This window comes from Tauraco erythrolophus, chromosome 2, assembly GCF_009769465.1.
Source record: "Tauraco erythrolophus isolate bTauEry1 chromosome 2, bTauEry1.pri, whole genome shotgun sequence".
NCBI classification, from domain to species: Eukaryota; Metazoa; Chordata; class Aves; order Musophagiformes; family Musophagidae; genus Tauraco; species Tauraco erythrolophus.
Window position 1 is genome coordinate 100,882,209 of NC_141466.1, and position 17,580 is coordinate 100,899,788.

At 43.3% G+C, this 17,580-nt stretch overlaps 1 protein-coding gene across 2 annotated transcripts; it reads right to left on the bottom strand.

Moving 5' to 3' along the window:
* Window positions 1-1,352: 1,352 nt before the first annotated feature.
* Window positions 1,353-17,565, bottom strand: SUPT7L (SPT7 like, STAGA complex subunit gamma). Of its 2 annotated transcripts, XM_086631677.1 has the most exons (5): window positions 17,539-17,565; window positions 16,609-17,274; window positions 8,060-8,384; window positions 5,944-6,181; window positions 1,353-2,457 (listed from the first exon to the last, which is right to left on the bottom strand). In XM_086631677.1, the coding sequence occupies exons 2-5, from the start codon at window positions 17,019-17,021 to the stop codon at window positions 2,195-2,197; spliced, it is 1,239 nt and encodes a 412-aa protein (XP_086487803.1). In that variant the 5' UTR covers window positions 17,022-17,274; window positions 17,539-17,565; the 3' UTR covers window positions 1,353-2,194. The 2 variants fall into 2 exon arrangements, with proteins under 2 accessions (XP_086487803.1, XP_009989606.1); XM_009991304.2 differs by lacking the exon at window positions 17,539-17,565 and having other exon boundaries at window positions 16,609-17,363.
* Between the last annotated feature and the right edge of the window lie 15 nt (window positions 17,566-17,580).

Below are 17,580 nucleotides of genomic sequence, written 5' to 3' on the forward strand. Positions count from 1 at the left end.
TTGTAAGGACAAATGGGAGGTTTGGTAAATCTCCCTCAAACATCCCAATGGGTTACAGGTATAAAGCCAGCTTAAGTGGCTGTTCATTCTTGATTCATGTTCATTCTAGCTTTTTTGAGAGAGATACTCACTGAATCAAGTTAAAGACTGAGTTGATCAACTGAGGATTGTGCAGAACAAAAAAAAATGCCATCAGTCAGCTGAGCCATAAAAGCACGCAGCAAAATAGATTCTGTTTCAGACTAAGTTGTCAAGATAACAACTTTGAATGGGAAACCTCAGCCAGCCTGAAGTTGCTGCACTCAATCCAATGAGAGCAAAGCAAAAGTTTGCATTGCCAGTACTGGCTCACATCAAGAGTGAAAGCTGCTCCATTCTCTCCAGGAAACATATGAACTTTCCTGGGTAGGTGATCAAGAAAACTAAAGCAGAAGCTCTGATGGACTTGTTACTAACTAAGGAAGAATTGGTGGAGAACGTGAAGGTATCGGCTGCAGCAGACATGGAATTGTGGCATTTAAAATCCTGAGAAACACGAACAAGACAAACAGAGTCCTAGACCTTTAGGACAACATATTTTGGTTTATTCAAGGAACACGTTGTCAGGATCTCACGATGGACTGCCCTGGCCTCCCAAAGGGGCCCAAAAGTGCTGCCTTATCTTCAAAGATAGCTTTCTCAAAGTAGAAGAACAGTCCCTTCTGACAAGCAGAGAGTAAAGCAAGCATGACAGAAGACCAGCACTAACGATCAAGGAACTGCTGACTGAGCTCAAACACACAAAAAACAAGTACAGAGGTGGAAGTGAGGATGGGCTGGCCAGGAGGGATACTGAGACACAGCCATGCAGGGACAGTTAGGAAAGCCAAAGCTTAGCTGGAGTTGAGACTGGTAAGAAATGTGAAGAGCTTTTTTAAGTACACTGGAAGCAAAAGAAAGGTTAAAGAAAGCATTGGGTTGACTGTTCAATGATGCAGGCACTGTGGTGACTAAGGATGCACTTTGTACTTTGGCGTTGATGTACTCAACACTTTTTTTGCCTGTTTTCACTGGTAAGGTCTGCCTTCAGGCCTGCCAGGTCCCTTGGTCTACTAGCAGAGTGTTACTACAGAAGAAGACAACTGAGTTTGCAAGAACTTAAGCCAATTGAACATCCCTAAGTCTATGGAACCAGACAGGATGCATCTGAAGGCACTGGAGGAGCTGGCTGATGGCACTGTGACACCGCTCTACAGCATCTTTGCACGGTCATCATCACCATGAGCAACGGCTCCCCAGCCAGTGAAATACCCTGACTTAAGTCTGTCTTGTTGCCCACAACAGTTAACAAGAACATAGCCAGCACAAGGGAAATTCTTACTTCTCTCTACTCAGCGCTTGTGAGACCATATCTGGAGGACTGCTAACACTTTTATGCTCCCCCTTGCAAGAAAGGCACTGCAGCAATCTCAGTGGAAGGCCACAAAGCTGGTTGGAGGCTGGAGCACAGGACGTACGAGGAGGGGCTCAGGGAGCTTGGTTTACTTGGGCTTAAGAAGAGAAAAGGCTGAAGAGAAATCTCATGGTGTACAGCCACTTAATGCGTGAGTTAGAGAAAACAGAGACTCTTCTCAGAGATGAGCAGTGATAGAACAGAATCAATTAACACAAGTTGGAACATGGGAAATTCCAACTGGATGCAAGAATATATGTTTTCTTACTATGAGGGTAATCAAATATGAGAAAACGCCCAAAGAGGTTTGGCATCACCATCCTTGGAGATATTCAAAACTCAACTGGACAAGGCCCTGAGTAACCTGATCTAACTGACTGTGCTTCAAGCAGGGTGCTGGACTAGAGACTAGGAACCTCAAGACGCTCATTCAGCCCAAATTATTGAAGGATTCTATGAGTTAGCAAATCTCCTCAAAACTACTTTTCACTGGTAACTTCCTCATTAATCAGCCAAAGCAAGCCATGACACCATCAAATGTAAAGGGTGATCTTCAATCTCATGAGTCAAGATGGAGTACAGAAGCCAGCAAAGAGGGGAGCTGAAGTGCACCACGCATCAAACGTCTCATAGTAATTTTATAAAAGGTTCCTCGTACACCAGGGCCAGCCCTGTTTTTGAATCATAGCCACCATAGTGCTCTCTTATTTCGTTTCAAGTCTACTACATTCCATCAGGATTAAATAAAAAGACTGTCTCTTTTCACATCTTCTTCATCTTTTTCTTGCAACGCTGGTTGAAGACCGGTGATGATCCCATCAGACTGTCAGCAGAATGAGAACCATAGCTGCTCTCAGAACCATTGGGGCTCTGTGGCATCCCAGCTTCACTCATGCCTGACATTGGTTCCTCAAAGACATCGCTGCCTAGGACCCCATGGCCATGTACATTGGCCTCCTCATTTTCCTGTGGCTCCATTTTTACCTGTGCCAAGTTCCAGAGTGGGGAAGCATTCACCTCAGCCCCTACAGAAAGAAAAAGGACACAATAGTAACTGAGTAAAAAGACAAATTACAAACAGCATGCAGATGGAAGGGACCGCAGAACTGGTAAAGACGGAGCAAAAGCAAAGCCACAGGTGAACTAGGCTAGGGGAAAAAAAACCACAAAACACATCAACTAGTGTAAAATAATTTAAAAAAAGCTGGCTTTTTTTTTTAATAGCCCAGTAATTGCCACTCGAAAACACACGATGCTATCCTTTCATAGCAATCCTCCATGTGGTTTTCTCCATGAGAAACAACAACAGAGCCCACATCATTCTCCAGAAGGAGTGTCTCAGCAGCAATGAGTACACCAACAACACAGACTAGATCCCGCATAAGCAAGACTTAGAGGTAGTCCAGAAATCATTCACGACGATGAGGTCCTTGCAACATCAGCAACTTCCTTTAAGCCGTCAGACATACTGGACTTCTAGTAGCTCTGCTGCATTGGAGATGACGGCAGAGGACTAGGTAGATGAACAGTCTCAAATACCACTTCCAGCACTGAAATGCAGGGACATTAGAGCTGCAGTCAGCCATCCAACTGACTGCCTCCTTGTACTCAACATCCACAAGTCTCATCCCATCCTTCAGCAGAAGGGAAAGAAACCCTCCAGGCTAAACCTCGCAGACTCCCTGCTGGGAAATAGATGTCTCCCCAGCCTTTTCCTTTTTAAACTTTTGGACTAGTGTACAATCTAAGCAGATTGAGGATTTTTTTGTACAAGATTACAAAACCATATTTCTTGATAACAGCAAATGTCTTTCTCCTCAAGAGTAGTAATTATACATTGAACTATTTCTGCTTATTTACAGTTTTAAGACAGACAAAAATCCTATTAAAAATGCACTAATTGGGCCCCTTGCTGAGATGAGTATAACAGCCCAGAACTGAAGAAAGCCTGAAATCTTCTTTCTTTTAAACCTGGTCCCTCTTGTGTGAGATTAAATTCACAAGGAAAATTTTTTTTAAAAAAAACAACCCTAGGCAACCAGTTTTAGTATGTTTTCCAAACTTTGTGTCTCAAGGAGCTTGGCTACAGTTTGAAAGAACAACTAATCCTCTTGTACTGAGCCAAACCTACTACTATTCCCTATTATCAACATACTAACAGTAGTCCCTTATTATTAGCAATTACATAGAGAACAAACATTCCACTACATGTTTGTACTGTGAATTCTCTCTTATGAAGGAGTCAGGAATCTTTTCCAGAGCAGCTTGGCCCAAACCAGGGTTTAGGAGACCTTTGTGATAACACAGCCTACATTAGCTCAGCAGTGAGAAAGCAAGCCAAAATGAAAGTGCTTGCTGGTGTCCAGTTGCCTTAATGAAAAGTCCTTTTTATGTTAATTGTAAGTAAATGCGTTCCTCTCAACAACAACAGACACATCATTAAAATGCTGTCAGTTCCACAGATCTGCAGCTCCAGCCTACACAATAATCAAAGATGCTCACTAAACTTACTGCCTCTGTCTTTCATTAACCACTCTTCATTGCTCAGCCTTATTCCTTTCAGCTCTATCACCTGCCACTGGGAGTGTCACTAATGACTAACAGTACTTAGCCATGGACACAGGATGTTTCATCTTCAACATGCTTTAACTTTCAAGTACTTTACAACTGAGCTAATCCTCATGTTATTCTGCTGAGTGGAGGAACAAGGTCCCGAATTTTGCCTCCATTACTCCAACTGCAGTGAAATTAAGCAGCTAGCTCACAACCACAACGTCAGGCATAAGCAGAAACACAAGCAGAACATGGAAGGCTGTAAGGAGAGTTTTGCTCTCAGGAACTGAAGCTTTGCTGCCCTCTCTACGGGCCTCGCACTTGTATTTTCAGGATGGTGATGTCCTAACTGCAGCAGCTTTTTCTCACTCCTTATGATATTACGCTCTCCAGCCTAGACTGGGACTTCTCACAGTGGTGAAATTTCCAAAAGCCCTTGTGAAGTGAAGAGGGATTTTCAGGGAGAAACAGAGCACTTGTATTCTTAATTAGAAAACATCAATTTGGTATCAGAGAGGCAAGAGGCATTTAATATCCAGCTAGCATGCTAACCTCTGGGTCTCAAGTGGCAGATGCTAATACAAAGCTTTCCAGACGAATCACTTGCAACTCCAGACGGGTCAGAGGAGTCTGCTGTTGCCTCTCCCACAAAAATGCAAGCACTTCACATTTCAGAGGTACAACGGAAAACAACATGAACTTCCAGAAAGATATCAGATGGATTTGTGCTTTTATAAAACTCAGCAGAATGTGCTATTTTTAAAAAAATCTAATGGACTCAGAGGTGTATTCTAACCTCATGATATAGGCTACTTAGTTTAGGGTTACTAGAAGGACAGGCTTCATTGTTTTTAACCAGATTTTTATGTGAAACAGCTATTATTGCAGGGATTTCCAGAGTTCAGAAGGTTCTATACAAAAATCAAAACTGGCTTTCTTTGGGAGAAGAATGCTGTCTTCATTTTCCAGAAAATTTAGCACTACTAAAGGGTGCACAGAATAAAACCTGTATATAGATACAGAAAAGATACAGCAGGAGCAGATTCTCCCATGCTGGCCACCAGTGTGCCGCAATGCCAACATCAAGGGATGACACTTTGAGGAAAAGAGTGCAGTCTCCATAACCCCACTAATTCACTCACCATTTCACTTTCCACGGCCTCAGCTATCTACACCAGGCTTTAGGGTAAAATACGAGAGACTCCTACAAGCCCATTTCACGTAAGTCACTGATAAACCTTCATTAAACAGTGACTGTCACTACCAGAGTGATTCCTGAATATGGAGGACTGCACCAAGTATCATCAATACTTTCATAACTCATTCAGTGTCTAATCTATACAGGGTCTTGAATTTACTCCAGTCACAAGGAACATGGCCTTCAACTTCTCAGTAACATCAATCTCTAGACAAGAATCCAAAACTACTTGGGGAAAAAAAAATATCCGGTACTCTCCTTACTAGAAATAAGGATAAAACTCTAGTCTCTTTTCAACTAAAATATATACATATATATAAGCCCAAAAGTTATTTTTGTCTTTGTTACATCAGACTGGAAAAAAAAACCCAGTACTCACATCTGCAGCAAATATCCTAGTTCACTACCAACAATAAAGCCCTTGGACCATCACTGTAGAAAAGCAATCTACCTCACACCAATAACAAAGCTAAGAACTTTAACAATCTTCTAAAAATAAATACCATATAAAGCATTTTGTGTTCTACAAGGTCCACAAATGGAGTAAATATTTAACAAATCCTCATTATTGATACCTTTATTCTTTGGGTTTGTATTTGGAGAGCAAGCAAGAGTTCATCTCCCATCCAAATCTTTTCACTAAAACCTAAAAATTTTTTCTCCTCCTCAGTCCTCACATTGGGATCTGCTATTAAAAATGGAAACAAGATCACACGGAATAGCTGATAGACTGTTTCCAGCAGTAGCAAGAGACCCTTACCTGAAGTCTGTGGGGAAGCTTCTACTTCCAAATTGGCAGAGAAGCGCTCACTTTGAGCTCCAAGGACTCCAACTGGCAAAGACTGGTCACCAGAAGCCAGATCTCCTTCCAGCTCCTCACTTATGGGGAAAGTAATATCACTAACAGGTTCCTCCTTAATCTTCACAGGCTTTGTGTCTTCTGCTGCCTTTTCAGGGTTGACAATCTTCTCATACTCTTCGGAGAGCTGCTTGCTAACCTGTCAAAGATCAGCGGGGGTGAAAAAGAGGCCAGAAAGGTCAGAGAGACTTCAGAGACTTTGATGGCAATTACATTGCAGTGCGCTCTGTTCCCAGAATATTATTAACATCTGACCTGAATGAACAAGTAAACAGGTTATCAGCTACACAGGAAAGATTTTTTTTTCCCCTTTAAGAACACCTTCTGTCCTGTAACAAGGGACTTTAATAATAGGTTTAATCCATTAACACATCTGCTTGATAAATACAAGCACATTATTTCACAGACAGTGATGATAAGGCCCAGAAATTTGAACAGGGCACGAAAAAAAAAAGTGAAATGTCTCAGTCTTACTTTTTGGTTTTACTTATAACACCATCCCCCATGCACCAGTAACAAATTTACTCCAGCATTAAAAACCAAGCATCTCAGATATTCATCAGCTCTGTAGTCACCACCGGGCAAAGCCTGGGTACCTTCTGCCAGATTCACAGCAAAAAACACAGAAATTTTCTCCAGTCAGAGAACTGAAACAAATACAGGAATGAGATTTAGAACTAACCTGTATTTTTAGAAACTAACAACCATAAGCAATTAAATTAAAAATTGCAGATTTCACCTGCTTCTGACAAATGCTTGTTTATACCACTGAATCCCAACAGTCAGTGAACCGTGCTCAGGAAAAGCCCAAGGCTTTTTAACAGCAGAAGCAAGAAGGAAAAAGAATAACAAAGCCTGTTTCCCCCTTCTAGATATACTTCTAAATACAGAGGCTACTGCGGATCTCAGCCCTGCATGAAGAATAGAACAAATAAAACAATGACCAGCTGCAGGATGAGAGTGAACTGCATCAACAGAATGATATGGAAAACCCAAATTCAAAAGGAAACATCTGAACAAAAACAAACTGATTTTTTCAGCAAAAATGTTTTTAATGGAGACAGATCTTGATTATGTTATTTTTATGCACAAACCTCAGAGTCTATCACAATTTACATACTACAGGCACTCAGAGGTGTCTCTGATTTATACTGCCTCTCTAAGCCACAAGGTGCCAACCCTGGGAAAAGAAGGAACACAAGGTAGCTGCTCCAAGATGAGTCAAATGGAACTCCTGTAACGTGACAAGAGGAAGAGATGGCAGGTTTTGCCTTTGGTCACGGACTATCTACTTGTTTTGATAAGTAGGAGTAAAATTCCCACTTTAAAACCTTGTATTTCTGTAAGTCCACAACAGGCAGACAGTCTTACATCATTCAAATAAAACGCACATGTTTAATTTCACAGAATACTGGACCACGAGAAATCACACCCTTATTCTTACAACTGATGTTGATATGGCACTTCTTATTCCAAGGAATTTTAACAATTCCTCTTCTTTCTCCACAGAAGCACAGTCCCCTCTAGACTGGAAGGTCGCACCTGTGTGACAACTCAGATAAGCACAATACTACCCTAAACTCCTAAAGCTTAAGCAAGTCACCCCTTGCTTAAGGAGCACGAGCCACTGTGCAGTCAAGTAATTTTTGTTCATCTGCTTACTTGTTTTCTGAAAGCAGCCAAATATACTATTAAAGCAGAAAATTCAATTTATCTGTCAGTACTGATTTTACTTTCACTTGGTATTTTTTCCGGGCCATTCAAGAGCTGTGGGCCTCCTCTTAAACCCAGACAAACCATCAGCAGAGCATTCTTAGCCTTGGTAGTGACACAAATAAGGGGCTCTGTCTTCCAGTCAAAAAAATCCCGTTTCTCTTTTCCTTGATGACTCCCCTCCACATCCAAGAGGTTTTCTAATCAGGCTTTACTTCAGTAAGACCCAGAAGTGCTACAGCAATTAGCAATTATACTGGGGGTACGTTTATCGGTGCCGTCAGGTCCCTACTGCTCTTCTCACCTGAAGCATGTAGCTGTGATAATCCTTAATGCGGTGTTGCCAGAACTTCTGCAGCGAGAGCACACTGCCAATGCCCACTTCGTGGAATACCTGTTCCATGACATCAGGGAAAGGGGTGTGCCCAAGTCGAGCTTCTCGATCCACAGCAAAGCGCAGCAGTTTGGTGAACTTCAGGCAGTACTCGTGGGCAATATCTGTCAGGGTCTCCAGGACACTCTCATTGGCACACTCGAAGCCCGTGTGAGCCAGAATGGTGGCCATTGACTGGTAGAGAAGCTGCCGGCAGGAGGACCAACTCAGTTCAGTCACCGGCTCCCCTTTTCCTCTGAAAACCAGAAAAGACAAAAATAGCACACCTCCAGAAACTGAAAGGAATGTACCAGTTCAAGAGATATTGTCAATAATAAGGTGATGTACAAAGGGAAAGTAGGTTGTCTGGGGGGTCTTCACAGCTTCTCCATTACATATGAACGCTACCTAGTTAGGGCTTATCTGCTTTCTCCTCTTCCCCTACCCTCAAATCAGCACTGCCAATTCTCATTTTCCCTTCTAATACCAGAAGATTCCTTGGGTGATGCATGAATGTGGGATGCAAATCTTCTGAACCCTTAAGCAGCTCCCTTCCCATCCAAAAGCTTTTCTCCCAGACATGTGAATTAAACGGGTCCTTGACACAAACAAAAAAAGGCATTTTAGGTAACGTGAATGCAAATCATTTCTCTTCTCAGTTAATTACATTTTGCTTCCTTATTATCTCTGATGTCACAGGCCTAATAGATACAAAGGCTTCTGGGAAAGACAAGATCTGAATTTATAATGCAAAAGACACACATAAAAAGCAAGAAACGGGATACACATACATTTTGTAAAGGTGCAGTGTAGCCAAAAAGACCATTTCCCTGCCCTCATTTCTAGTAGTCACCAAGCATGACACCGAAAGAAGTACCCCCATGTGCAAACTCAAAAGTGAACACCAGGCCTGGAGGGGTTCCGCTGTAGGGCAGCGTTCCCCAGCGTTGGGTTTGACTTCTCTTCTTGGTGTTGCTAAGCAGGAAGGAGTGACCATGCAGGATGAAAGAGATGGGGACCAACTCACATGAGCACTTCGAACATCACTCACAGTCAGGCAACTGAATTTTTCATCAAGATGAGTTAACAAACAGAAATTCCACATCGGAAAAAGAGAAGATGAGATAAGACAAGGCCTCTGAAAGGTAAACATATTTCGACCGGATTTCTGAACTCACAGTTCAATGCATGTGATGTATTTGCCCATATCAGTAGCGCAGTCTTCAAATGCTGACGTCAAAAAATCAAATTTCCTTTCTGCTAAGTATGGTGTTTATATACTTTTTTACCCTTCACTCAGTACCAATAGCAGAATTAAGCTAACAATTTCACCCTTCATTTGTTTCTGATCAATTTCTCCCAACATCTTCCGCAGCCCACCCCGAGATTCACCTCGCTCTCACCTTACATTACTTGAGTATCACCACACTCTTTCCAGTAACAAGACCTGATTAAAGAGTACACAGGCAGCACTGATGCCTTGGTAAAACGCTCACTACTCCTGTTTCTCCAACGAGTGCATTAGATACCCTTCGGTCTTGCTGAGACGCTGCATCACAGAGCCTCAGCTCCTCCTGATCCTCAGGATTGACACACAGAAAACCACTGAAACACAGCAGTGAAAAAAGGCAACTTTTCAGCAGAGTGAAAATGGAAGGTTAAACTTAGAGCTATCAGGACCAAAATCATCCATTTTCAAGAACACCAGCTCAGCACTTTCTGATTATTCAAATAAAAGGAGGATCACACTATATTAAGAGCTGTAAATGATGATTTTTCTAAGTGGATATTAAGAACAGCATGTGGATCTCAGGTCATGGATTCATCCCAGTTATTAATTGCTGGAGAATGACTCACATCCCAATTCCTACTCAATTATGTAACTACTTTGTAAAGAAGACAGCAGGCGCTCTGACAAGATGAATTAAAAGATCATCAGTTCCGTTACAAACCAAGTGTCACCCATACTGGTTTTACATCTCCCTCATAACCCCCCCTCCACCTCCCAGTGACAGATTTCTGAAGTTCACCAACAGCCATATGTCTCATACGACATGGGACCAGGAGGTTACAACTGAAAAAAATAACCTTCAAACAAAACCAACCAGAAAACCACCATCAAAATTTATGCCTATAAAAAAGAATCTCTTCTTTTTTAATATACAAAGGACATACCTAGCTGCCCAGCAGCCATCAGTTGAGAGTATCTTCTGCTACCAAAAACACTGAACACCAGACTACTATTAACAGAGGCAAATAAAGAGCTGTTGTTGATGCTCTGCCATTCATAGAATCATAGAATGGTTTGGGTTGGAAGGGACCTCAAAGATCATCTAGTTCCAACCCCCCTGACATGGGCAGGGACACCTTCCACTAGATCAGGTTGCTCAAAGCCCCATCCAGCCTAGCCTTGAACACCTCCAGGGATGGGGCATCCACAACTTCTCTGGGCAACCTGTTCCAGTGCCTCATCACCCTCTTGCCCTATCACTACACATCCTTGTAAAAAGTCCCTCTCCAGCTTTCTTGTAGGCCCCCTTCAGGTACTGGAAGACATAACTATAAGATCTCCCTGGAGCTTTCTCTACTCCAGGCTGAACAACCCCAACTCTGTCAGCCTGTCTTCATAGGAGAGGTGCTCCAGCCCTCGGATCATCTTCGTGGCCCTCCTCTGGACCCATTCCAACAGGACCATATCCTTCATGTGTTGGAGACCCTAGAGTTGAACTCAGTACTGCAGGTAGGGTCTCACAAGGGCAGAGCAGAGGGGCAGAATCACCTCCCTCAACCTGCTGGCCACGTGTCTTTTGATGCAGCCCAGGATATGGTTGGCTTTCTGGGCTGCCAGCGCACATTGCCCGCTCATGTCGAGCTTCTCATCCACCAGAACTCCCAAGTCCTTTTCCTCAGGGCAGCTCTCAAGCCATTCTCCGCCCAGCCTGTACTTGTGCTTGGGATTGCCCCGACCCATGTGCAGGACCTTGCACTTGGCCTTGTTGAACTTCATGAGGTTCTCACAGGCCCACCTCTCCAGCCTGTCAAGGTCCCTCTGGATGGCATCCCTTCCCTCCAGCATGCCCACAACACCACACAGCCTGGTTTCATCTGCAAACTTGCTGAGCATGCACTCAATCTCACTCTACATGTCACCAACAAAGATGTTAAATAGCACCTGCCCCAGTACTGACCCCTGAGGAACACCACTCGTCACTGGCCTCCACTTGGACATTGAACTGTTGACCACAACTCTTTGAGTGTGACCATCCAGCCAATTCCTTATCCACTGAGTGGTCCATCCATCAAAACCATGTCTTTCCAGTTTAGAGACAAGGATGTCGTGTGGGACAGTACCAAATGCTTTGGATAAGTCCAGATAGACAATGTCAGTTGCTCTTCCCTTATCCATCAAAGCTGTAACCTTGACATAGAAGGTCACCAAATTAGTCAGGCAGGATTTGCCCTTAGTGAAGCCATGTTGACTGTCACCAATCACCTCCTTATTTTCTATGTGCCTTAGCATAGTCGCCAGGAGGATCTGCTCCATGATCTTGCCGGGCACCGAGGTTTGACTGACTGGCCTGTAGTTCCCCGGGTCTTCTTTTTTTCCCTTTTTAAAAATGGCTGCTATGTTTCCCCTTTTCCAGTCAGTGGGAACTTCACCAGACTGCCATGACTTCTCAAATATGATCAAAACACTGTGGACAAACTTAAACTAGACACAGAATGTGGCAAGCCCAACCAGGATACTCAGCCACTTGCTAAGTAGAGCACAACAACCTTTTAGCAACACATATCACTGCTCCGAAGCAGCAGAGAATGTTATATCTCTTTTAAACTCCTAGAGGAAAAGAAACTAATTGCCAACATTAGAATGCAGCTAGGTCACTATGCTGAAAGGGATATAATCGACTTGAAATCTAATCAATTGAAGACAGAAAGAAAAGAAATTTCCAGTACTGTACTCAAATCCAAATCCCCACCTCTTGTTCTTAGTAAGGTCAGTCAATTATGGTTTGTTTTTCTTATGCTTTCTTCTCTTGTTTTCCTTTTCCCCACAATAAACAATAGAGAAAGATGATTAAAAGCCTGATTACAGAGCAAAAATTGAAATATTGTTGTAGATGTTAATGGAAAACAACAAATGAGAAAATATCTTTTTTTCTTCATCTCCTTTAACCTTCAGGTACTGTCTGATAAGAATGCACATAACATAAATGTGTCTTTATGGCAGTTTTTCTTTAAAAGCAGCTATCTAATGTCAATCTTTCCCAAAAAGGAGCAGCAAACTTCTTTTTCCTGATGACCATAGGTAAAGAACCTTGGTCTTCGATCTCATCCAGATACCGAGCACCTACAAAAGAACCCTTCCAGATACTGTCATTATGCAGAATGTCACTCTCTGCAGTGCTTACTGCTTTCCTGAAAGGCTCCCCATCCAGCTACCATCCAAAGCCAAGCCTATTTAACATTTTACCAGGGTCATACAGCTGCAAGTAAACAAGAGCACTTTAATCCCTAAAATTCTGTCACCGGAATTTTGTATTTCTGATAGGATCTATATTTTTATACATGGGTCATCAACACCACATGATGTTTCAGACAAATCTACCTGCCAAGTCACAAATTCATCAGACCCAAAGCTCAGCCTTCTCCCACCACTGCCAGCAAACCTGCAACATGCTGAACTTAACAACAGAAAAAAAGTGTCTGTCTATACCAATGAGGCTTATTTTCAGGCTTAATAAAGTTTCAGAACTCACAAAAAGCCCATCTTCTGTGTCAACAAGACATTCCCCAAAGGCACCTCAAACCATTTATCCAAGCTGCTCTCCTGTAAGGCTGCTGTTTTTCTTAGAGGGAAGGAGATCTTGTGCTTCATTTCCCGTGCAACTATATTTGGGGGAAAGTGTTAAGGCTAAGTCAGCACAAGGGTTGACGGCCGAGGTTCGCTCAACTGCAGTAACGGATTGAAGGGCTCTGCTCTCTCCTAGGTGAGCATAAGCTAGCAGCAGATGGAGGGAGGGATTGTTTTTCCTATGAATGCATCAATTTTATGAAACATTACATTGTGGAGTTGAATTTCTACCAAATGAGGTGCAACAAGGTCACTTCACAGCCATTTCCCCCCAAAACAGTAAAATAAAGGAGAACACTGGGAAAACAAGATTATACTAGTCAGTGCATCAAAGAACACAGCACACTAACTCAAACCAGAAAGTTGTTTCCTTTTGGAAAAGCGACCCTTTCCACCTCATCCTGAGTAAGCCTCTTTTAAAATATCTCTGCTATGCCTACAGAAGGCTGCACAGGTATAAAATGAAGCTGCTCACTAGGTAATGACAAGAAGTAATAGACAATGTTTGGAAAATAAATGGGGTCCCAGTGGCCCAACCTAAAAGACCAGCCAAAGTGCTTAGTCCAGCAGGGGAAGTACATTCTGCCTGCTCTAATTTCCACTGCTCCAAATCCTTCCCAACATTAAACCTACTATCCCACCGACACGTACTTCCCTACTTCTGCACAGCGCTTCTGCCATGAACTGTCTTCCCATTGCAAGCTCCCAGTTTCATCCACAGATTATCTTTCAATGCAAAGCACACATCCAGTGTGGTCAGGAACGCAAATGAGAGAATGGCAAAAAAAATCTGTTAAGAAACCAACTGTGCACACACAAGAAAAAGCGTCTGAAGAGGCACATAATTAGTAGGTTAGGTTTCTTTTGAAGACAGATCCATGCTAATCGGAGGAAGCCGAACAGATTAGAAGGAAAAGCTAGCAGCTGTATTATGGTAAGAGCCTCCAGTCCAAACAGTAGTTTCAAGTCTACAGTTCCTTACTCATTCTTCATCGCTTAATGCTTTAAGCTTCCCTCTGTTTCTATACCAACCAAAACCAAACGTTAATCCCTTATTGTGTATTCCAAGAACTGTAAGATCAACAGTTGCAAATCACCAGGACCAGATGGTAATTCATCCAGGAATACTAAAGGAATTCAAGGATGAAATAGTTGAAAAGCTGTGGTGAGTCACCTCTTGCTTTAAATTGCCTTGGCTCATGAGGACCAGAAGACAGAAAATGTGAAAACATTTCCTTCTAATAGCTTCAGAAAAGATGTGAAGAACCACAGGCTGGGAAGCCTGATATATTGTGGTGCATCAGAGAAATTCAAAGAAACTATAAGAACAGAATTAGAGGACACATGGGTAAATATGATACGCTCTGAGACCAGACAGCCTTTTTAAATGGAAAGAAAACCTGCTTCACAATCCTACTAGAGTCCTCTTATATACTTGCTTGTTGATGGATTTGGAGATCTCCACCGTGAAGCCTAGGTCTTCCCTCGAGGATCTGTGCCAGAACGAAGGTTTGTTTCAATATATTTTTAAACAGTCCGGAAAAATGGAGGAGAGGAATAGTGTCGTGATTAAAACTGCTGGTGGTACAGATTTTGGGGGGTTGAAAAGACCAAAACAACTTAAAAATAGCAGTAAATAGGTTCTGCCACTTCCTCATCTCAAAACGGATGAGGAGGTAGGGATTACAGGTATGGGTGGGGCAGAGGGGAGGAAAACCAAAATGAATCCAGGGAATAACAAAATAAAAGACAAGAGTGTGAGGTCAAAGGATGAAAATTAATAACAAGGAAATAGAAGAGGACATGACTATAATAAAGAAACTTGTAGTCTGATTCGGGCTGACTGCTCTTATCTTCCTTTCTTCCTATATTTAAATACACCTATACACTGCTTCTTAGACCCACGTTACTGCCAAAGAAAATCAAATTAAAAGACGGATTTCATCCAATACTCTAACTCTGACAATGGCATTTCAGAAGGCAGCATAAAATTAAGCACTATCATGTTTTATCAAGGGGAAAAATGGTCTTCCTTAAATGGTTTTTACACACTAAGAACAAGCATCAGCAAACCATATAACTTTATTTTTACTACTGTAACAGCAGCTGCTATTCTCAATTCATGTAAGTGTCTGAAAACAGTTAAGAACAAACACGTAACAACAAACTCAAAGCTTTCCTCCTGGAAAAACATAAATGTGTCTGGTTTAGCAAGCACACAATCAAATGCTAGTCTACACTGCAGCTCATTATAAATCCACTCTCTATCAGCCACAAAACATTTCATTTTAAAATTGTCTATCCAGTTCTTACAATCTAGTCCTTACACTCCCCCATGTGGTTGGCTTCTAAACAACACTTCTTCACACGGTCTCCAGAAACTAACAAGGAATAACAAAAAGACAAAGCAGCCCCCAAAACATGGACAGAGCCTCAGGAAACTGAACTTAAAGCCGAAGCCACCGGGCACGACAGAGTAGAACGCCGCTCAGTTGAACAAACCAAAGGGCTAGAAAGAGCAGGAGTCACAGGGCTCAGACTTTATCCTCACAGGACTGGATTTCCCTTCACCCCTCTAGGCTAACTACTTTATTTCTTCTGAGGTGGATTATGGTGTTCCTCCACAAACAGCACTAAAGAATCGCTTTACTGTTCAGAGAGACTGTTACCAAAAGCAGCATCTTTTGATAAAACACATTTTATACAACCTCAGGCCATTTAAAGATCTCCATGGCATTTAACAGATACATTGCATTTTATTGATGCACACTTTCTCCATTTGAAAAACTAAAATGTATTCTCTCTCCCACATCACGTTCATGGGTGCACAGTCTTTAACCTAAGCACAGAAAGTTACAGCAGTGAGGATTAATCCCTGAATTTAAATGCAAGTAACCTACAAACTATCGTTGAGATCCTCCAAGAAATGCAACACTTCCTTATGAATTTAGCGCTTGTCAGAGGGGAAGACAAGGAGGTGGTGGCAATACTAATTAATCAAAGATTAGCTGCAGAGGCAGGAGCAATGCAACCTTCCTTCACGTATTCTGCAGGACTCGGCTGGTGGAGCTTGTATCAGAGACAAGAATTTCCTTCACACATGCTCATCGCCACCTCTGACCAGAATAACACCAAAAAACAGGGTGAAATGTGATAAGTTACTATGTCACTGAACTCTTACAAACATGTTAAGAAATCATCTTTTCAGAACCTAAAGCTAAACAGTCAAAACCTAGTCAGGCATCTTCTGGATTTTCAGTTACAGTAGGGCAAGTTTAGTTGTGAGTAAGTGACCTAAATAGAAGAAACTTCACATCCTATAACTAAACTTCTCAAAATACCATTGAAGATAGCAAAACCATTCCCAAACATTTAGCACAGCACTAAAAAGACAGAAATCAGCATTGCACATCCACATTTTATAGACAGGAAACAAAAGCACATTTATTTTATATAACGTGCATGTTATCCACACGGGAGAAATCCAAATCCTTCCTTCTTGAAGCCTGTTTTACACACAACTGTTTGACCCTTCAGCCTAAGGGAATCAGCATAACTACATATATAATTAAAAAGACTCAGCTTTCCTTCAGCCAAGAATTAAGCCAAAGAAACACCAACACACCTGTAGAAATCACTCTCTGGGTCACTGTGCCTCAGCTGAAACGGCATTTTAGGGGTTTTGCTATCCAGAGGAAGCAGGTCATCAGGGAGGGGTGGAGAGGCCGGACAAGATGGCAGAGGTTCGTTGTCTTCAGCTTTTATGCCCTCGGCTTGCTGCTGGTTTTGAGCCTGAGCCATGGCGATCAGGCTGCGCAGCCGCCTGTTGTGCTGGATGAGCTGAATGGTGTGAATCGTGAGGCTGCAGGGCTCCGAGGGGATGTCCAACATGGTGGTCGGCCGCGGCTTGTTCGCGGATGGCTGATGCAATGGAGGATCTTGGACTTCCACGGTACGAAACTCACGCTGAAGCAGGTCAAAGGAGCTGCGGTTGGCCTGGTTAGATGAAACTGGGATCTCGCCCCAGTACCGCAGCATTTTTACACCGGTCACGCGCTGTCCTCAGAGCGCAGAAGGCGGCTACAAAACCCTGTCGCACAAAGTAGTCTTGTGGCGGGGAAAAGCTCTAGGCTTTGGGCAGCAGCAGAAACTGGAGCTGGGATGAAGCTCTGAATAAATCAATTTACGAACGTCAGGAGCCCTCTCGCTCAGCCCCTCGCTCAGCAGCGCGCTTTCCACGACGGCATCAGGACTCAGCGCCGGCATTTAACACATCACATCGCTGCTTCTCCTGAGGGAGGGAAGAAAAAAACAAACGCACCCGTGAGGCGGCAGCTGTTTGTCTGTAACGGGGTCGGTGTGGCTCCACCTGAGCGCGCCCCTCGGCGCGCCCCGACTTGCGCCCAGAAGCTCCGGGGGCCGCGCCCGGCTCGCCCGCCGCCCCCGCCACCCGCCCGCTCCCTCCTTCCCTCCCCGGACCAGGCTCCCGGCCCGCGGCTCGCCACGGCGATGCCAAGCCCGCCCGCCTGGCACGGAGCACCCCACAACGCCGTACCCCTCCGCTCCCCGCCCGGCCGCCGAGCCGGAAGTCGGCCCC

What these genes read in the sequence shown, in the direction of transcription:
- SUPT7L (XM_086631677.1), bottom strand. Translation starts at nt 17,021, where the DNA reads ATGCTGCGGTACTGGGGCGAGATCCCAGTTTCATCTAACCAGGCCAAC. An exon ending in CCAGAGAGTGATTTCTACAG is followed by an intron (nt 8,385 to 16,608) that starts GTGTGTTGGTGT and finishes TCTGGTTTTCAG; the next exon opens with AGGAAAAGGGGAGCCGGTGA. An exon ending in ATCACAGCTACATGCTTCAG is followed by an intron (nt 6,182 to 8,059) that starts GTGAGAAGAGCA and finishes GATCTTTGACAG; the next exon opens with GTTAGCAAGCAGCTCTCCGA.